Source organism: Lynx canadensis, chromosome A1, assembly GCF_007474595.2.
Source record: "Lynx canadensis isolate LIC74 chromosome A1, mLynCan4.pri.v2, whole genome shotgun sequence".
Lineage (NCBI taxonomy): Eukaryota > Metazoa > Chordata > Mammalia > Carnivora > Felidae > Lynx > Lynx canadensis.
This window is the reverse complement of record NC_044303.2, coordinates 86717484-86724199: the sequence shown is the minus strand read 5'-3', so window position 1 is coordinate 86724199 and position 6716 is coordinate 86717484. Positions and strand designations below refer to the sequence as shown.

The following is a 6716-nucleotide window of genomic DNA, read 5'->3' as shown; positions in this document are numbered from 1 at the left end:
AATCTTAATGTCCTTCAATGAGAAGTGGATAATATATTAGAATATCAAATAATATTAATGGTTATTTTCTGGGAGCCGATCCATCCAGCCTTCCTGATGGCACAGCCCAGGTGGTTGGCGGAAGGGCAAGGCACAGCGACCCTCTGAATGGGAAGCTACTGGTATCCCTCCTGTTACTCATCATGGCCATCCCCATGATCCAATTGGCACCAATGATTCAAAATAAACCCATGGGGACAAACTCGGGGATATTTCCTGGGGATGGCCCCCAGGAAAAACTCCCTCTGGGAAAAACCATGAGAGTCTGAAGATAGATAATGAAGCTTTATATCCAGCAGGTGCCACCCCACCTCCTGCTCGCTCTCTGCCCAAAGGCAGGATAGCCCCATATATTCCCCCTGCCAATGAGGGAGGCAAATGGATTCGAAATTCCTGCTCTGGTAATAAGGGAATATACTTGTGGATACAGGTTCCGACTCCTGTGTCCACCTGGCCCCCAGAAAGCATTCCAGATGATAACTGGACTTGGTGGGTCAAAGTACTAAATGGTTCTTTGGTTCCAAAACACACATCGTCTCCCTGGGAAATCTTAAAGCAGGGGTTCCCATGGTGCCCTACCCCAGATCAAAAGGAGTACTTCTGTTCTTTGTATTGTAAATGATTCAAGGGAACAATCAGAAAAACATGCCCCTGTAAACGTTCCACTTGAGATGCTAAGAACTAGATAACCCTTCATAGAAATAACAAAATAGAGCTTTATAGGCTATAAGTAGACATTGTTATAATCAAGATAACATGAGAAAAAGAGAAATTAAATCTAAAAGCAAAAGAGCATGAGGAGAAATCTCAAGGAAATAACCAAGATGTGCCCTAATGGTTGAATGCACAAGGGAATATTCTAAGCATTAGGTAATGCCAAAAAACATTGATGACGCATGCTAAGGAAATTTTCGTTAAGGAAATTGCTAACATATATATTGCCAGACTCATAACAATAAAGCGGCCAGTCTAACATACTGCTGTTGTCTGGACCCCGGCAATTATTTAAACAGATTGCATAACAAACAAAATTTATCTGTGACTTCTAACTCACATCAAAATTTGCATCAGGTAGGATAATACTTATGCAAACAAATATGCATTCTATTACCATTGGAATTATGGAGCCAATTCTACAATTCCCACTGGAAATACATTTAGTAAAAATAATTTGAAATGTTCACTTAGGGAGCAAAATGGAGTTAATCTTCCACAATGAATCTGAGTCCAGTTCTATTGGACTGTTATGCTAATAGTTGTTTCATTCCCGAGTCAACTATAAATATGAATATTTTGGTATTTAAAAACTTCCATCTATCTCATGATGCTAAAGTATACATACTTCAAAAATAAAGAAGTAAATAATATTTTGTTACACTGATGTATATTTTCTTTATTCAATAGGTGGCAAATAATTTTAAAATATGATGAATCAAACACTACTAATGGAATTCTCGCTCATGGGATTTACTGAGAGCCGGATGCTATTGAGGCTACATACTGTGGTATTCTCACTGATCTACCTAGTGGCCATGATGGAGAATTTAATTATCATCCTCCTCACAGTTCTTGATCAACGCCTCCACAGTCCAATGTACTTTTTCCTAAGGCATTTGTCTTTGGTAGATCTGTGCCTCATTTCTGCCACACTACCCAAATCCATCCTCAATTCCATCACCTTCAGTGACTTCATCTGTTTTCTGGGATGTGTGTTACAGCTCTTTTGTGTGGTACTACTGTCTGGGTCAGAGATTGGCATACTCACTGCAATGTCCTATGACCGCTATATTGCCATCTGTCATCCTCTGCATTATGAGGGTGTTATGAGCAAAGGGGTCTGTGTCCAGCTAATGACTATTTCCTGGCTCAATGGAGAGGTCTTGGGAATCTTGTGCTCATCTGGGACATTCTCTTTTAACTTTTGTGAGTCAACTAAGATCCATCAGTTCTTCTGTGATGTCCCTGCTCTACTAAAACTCAGTTGTTCTAAGGAATATGCAACTATTAATGTCTGTGTGGCCATTGGGGTCTGTTACGCATTTTCATGTTTAGTTTGCATTGTGATCTCTTATGTATATATTTTTACCACCGTGTTAAAGATCCCAACCAGACAGAAGCAGTCCAGAGCCTTTTCCACCTGCCTGCCTCATCTCATTGTGGTGAGTACATTCCTTCTAACAGGTGCTATTGCTTATTTAAAGCCAGTTTCTGATGAGCCTTCTCTTCTGGACTTGTTTGTGTCTGTGTTCTATTCTGTGGTACCTCCAACCTTGAACCCTGTTATTTACTGTCTGAGAAGCAAAGATATTAAATCAGCCCTAGGGAAAATCCTAAGTAAAGTTAAAAGGAGTGGAATAATGGAAAGATGACTAAAGTTGAAGTTAGGAAGTAGGAAGTTTTGTTGTTCCACAATTAACTAGCTGTTTGGAATTATTTGTATTAGAGATTAATATATTATGGAACCTTGTTAGTAATGACCTCAGGTTATCAGGTTTTTTTAAATTAATATTTATTTATTTTTGAGAAACAGACAGAGAGAGACAGAGCGTGAGCAGGGGAGGGCAGAGAGGAGACTCAGAATCTGAAGCAGGTTCCAGGCTTTGAGCTGTCAGCATGGACCCCAACGTGGGACTCTAACTCATAAACTGTGAGAACATGATCTGGGCTGAAGTTGGATGCTTAACCGACTGAGCCACCCAGGCACCCCTCAGGATGTCGGTTTTAATAGAAATAAATCTTCTCTTATATTCCTTCACATTCTGTCTTAATGTTTTCCTTTTACATCTTCACTGATTTGGACTTCTGTTCTGAGCTCCATATACATGAGATTTATATATTTGTATTCCTCCAAAATTATCAACTTCCATGACATTTTATCATTTATCTTATGATGGAAATTTGATTTTAATTTAAAATGATTTTAACTAAATTTTGCATTTATTTATCTTCTGATGGAAATCTGATTTTAATGTGAAATTATTTTAATGGAATGTTGCAGTTTTAAAAATACTTTATTTTGTCACAAGCTTCAGTTATTTTATTTTTTAAATGATTTTTTAAAATTTATTTTTGAGAGAAATAGAGAGTGGGTAAGGGGAAGAGAGAGAGAAGAAAGAGAACCCCAAGCAGGATCTACACCTTCAGTGTAAAGCCTGATGTGGGGCTTGATCCTACAAACTGTAAGATATGATCTGAGCTGAAATCAAAAGTGGGATGCTTAACCAACTGAGCCACCCAGACACCCTACAAGCTTCATTTATTTGACTAATATGTGTTTGATGAGGATTTTATACCATTACTCATACATTTAAGAGAATGATTCTCTTAAATCTTTGCTTCTTTTGATTAAAATTTTATTTTTTTTGATTCAGATGCTTTTCTGTTTATAAAATTTATTTTTATCTAATGTGTTGATGCTAGATGTTGGTCTAATTTTCTTTTTTTAATGTTGGAACTTAAGAAAATAGCATCCGGCATTGTTTCTCACATTGTGATAAATCCCATATCCACTCTTTCCAGATTTCAGTATCATATAACATTTCCAATATCCTAAATATTCAAAATTATTTTCCACTTATTACTGCAGAAAACTATCTTGTCACTGTTATTCTTTTCAGTCTTTACTCCACATGCTCTTTCAATTCTTAAGTTTATTTACTCATTCTGAGAGAGAGAGAAAAAGGGTGTGATAAGTGTGAGCAGGAGAGGGGCACAGAAAGAGGGAGAGAGAGAGAGAATCTCAAGCAAACTGCAATGTGAACGCAGAGCCCTATTTGGGGCTCCAATTATTGAACCATGAGATCATGACCTGAGTTGAAATTGAGAGTCTGACATTTAACTGACTGAGACACCCAGGTGAGCCCATACACTTTTATGATCAAAATTAATATTTGTTGATCACTTTCACTATATCAGACACTTCTATGTGCACCATCTCTACTAATGGTGTCTAGCAATGTGAAGTGATGTGAATATAAACAGATGGGAAAACTGAGATTGAGGGAAGATGGGTAGCATGTTTTCAGTTATATGGCTCACAACATAGGGTCATGGGGAAAATACCTTTCTTGTCTGTAGCAATACCTTTCATGCTCTGTAGGCTCATCATAGCATTGCTGAAGCTTTATATTATCTTCCTGATAAAAAACATCATACTTGCCCAAATTATACCCAAATTTCAAAGTGTAGCTTAAATAAGGTCTGGATATAGAGAATTATGAAGCACTTAATTACACGTTTCCCCATCTCTAAAACCTTATACATAGCTGATGGAAATAGCTTTAGTATCTCTTCTAATGAGACTCATTAATATAGATATAGATGATATAGATATAGATATAGATATAGATAGATGTATATAATATATAGATGTATATTTATATATATAGATGTATATATATATATTGTTGATAAACAAACATATATATATGATATATCTCCCTTCTAATATGCAAATTGATTTAACACACAACAACTGGTTTATATGATACCTATGTGAAAGGTCCATATAGAAGTAAACTTTGGTTTATTTTTACAGTGCAAATCATAGCTCTGAGCAGAAAATAGCTATACCTTAACTTCTCTTTTAACATACTTTGATATCAATCCATTTCTATTCATTTCAAATGCATCACAAATTTAGTTATTTGTTTTCTGAAAAATAAACATTACATCAAATGAATATATAAATTTTTGAATGAGACCCTTTTATGGAAGCAGTAAAATATGAAAAAAAATGTTTATCTTAGGATCAAGGACATGAAGTAATGACTTAATTTTTAAGGAAATCATAAAGGGTAGTTTATTAATCACACAAGTATACATATACAGACATATAAATACAACAAAATTTTCAATACAAGAAAGAATCAATGAGTAGTATAATGAAGTAGAACTGAGAAGATTATCTATTTTTACAGTTAAAGCAAAGAGAACTGCAAGAAGTCATGCATCCTTTGTTAATGTAGTGTTACAAAAATAGAGTTTATTGTTGTGGCAGTTTTTCTATGAAATCCTGTCTCCATCATCTTGGTCCTCCTTTGTCCACTTTGTGGAAATTTGTATTTGCAGTGTATTATTATGCTACATATTATTAGTATATTATATGTTATAAATATTTGCATGCATTAGATGGGAATATGGCACAGCCATTGAGACCCTGCAATCTTATATGTCACTTCTTTGAGGATACCATAATTTAGGCCTCCCCACCAAACTTTTCTATCACAATGATGATTCCGACAAAAATAAATGGAAATGGTTTTTCCACCTCAGTTCAAAAGAAGCCCTTTGTATCTAGAAAAACATTTTATTCTTCATAACTTGAACTAAAACCTATATGGCACTTTTAGAAACTTCTGCAGTTTTTAATGGGTTTGTGGAAGAGTCTGAATTTGGTATGGTATAAACAGATTTATTTATTGTTTTATGACATATATTTATATCAAAATATTTATTTAAGATAAATATATAATCAAAATATTTATTTAAGACCCCACAGTTGGAAATTGAATCAAATATCCAATACTAGCCATTTGACTGCTTCCCCACAGAATGTACGCTTCCTAACTGTGAACCAAATGCCAGAGGATACTCAATACGATAATGCAAGTAGAGAATTAAGAAGATGACAAATAGTTGCCATTTCAATTAACAAATTTGTAAAATTCATTTGTGGGAACAATGATTTGGAACAGCATAACTTGAAAAGCACACAAGTGGAAAGAACAAGAAAAGACACAAAATGCACAGAAGTTTTAAAACGACATTTATTGAAAAATTAACAGTAGGTTCTTTAATGAGAGGAAAATCCCTGGAGTGCCTGTATGACTCAGTCAGTTGAGTGTCTGACTCTTGATTTCATCTCAGGTCATAATCTCATGGTTTGTGGGACTGGGCCCTGCATCAGGATCTGCGCTGAAGGTGTGGGGACTGCCTGGGATCTTTCTTCTCCTCTCTATCTGCCCCTTCTCCCCCCACCCCCACCCCCATGCCTGAGAGTGCTCTCTCTGTGTGTATCTCAAAATAAATAAATAAAATTTAAATAAAAAGAGGTAAAAAAATCTGTCACTAGACATAGGCTTTAAAGTTAGGTGTCTAGAACTGTGCTATCAAATATGGTACCTATATACATATGTGGCTAAGGTGTTAAAATATGGCTAATATGGCTGAGGAACTAAAAGAATTAGTTTTGGTTAATTTCAATTTTAAAATGATACTTGATTCAGTTATTGGAACATTTAAAAGTGTGTTTGAATGAAATTGGGTATAAGAATCTAATAAAAAACATGTGTATTTAATTGCTTTGGTAGAGATTATCTTTATTTTTACATAAATAAATGAGTGGAATCATGTGCAATGAGTGAGACACAATTTCAATGGTAACTGAATATAAAGCACTATTTCGAATGATTCATTTTGAAGGGAAAGGGAGATGAGGTATGGCTAGACTAGATGTTCAAGAGGGTTGAAATAAATATTTAAAAAATAAACATAATAGTAACTTGCAAAGCCAATGGTCAAGCCAACGTTTAGTGGTTCCCAAACTCATAATATTTAACCAAGAAACTATACTGTATTTGTGATAGATATGTGGCTTTCAATGAAACACATGATTGTAAATTTCACCCCAAATATATAAAAAATAAAATTTACCCTCATTAGCTTTTTCAGTGTGC

At 35.1% G+C, this 6716-nt stretch overlaps 1 protein-coding gene across 1 annotated transcript; it reads left to right on the top strand.

Moving 5' to 3' along the window:
• Window positions 1–1463: 1463 nt before the first annotated feature.
• LOC115501136 (olfactory receptor 14K1) lies at window positions 1464–2408 on the top strand. The gene has a single exon (XM_030296071.1). It carries the CDS (start codon window positions 1464–1466, stop codon window positions 2406–2408), a length of 945 nt encoding a protein of 314 aa, XP_030151931.1.
• The last annotated feature ends 4308 nt before the right edge of the window (window positions 2409–6716 follow it).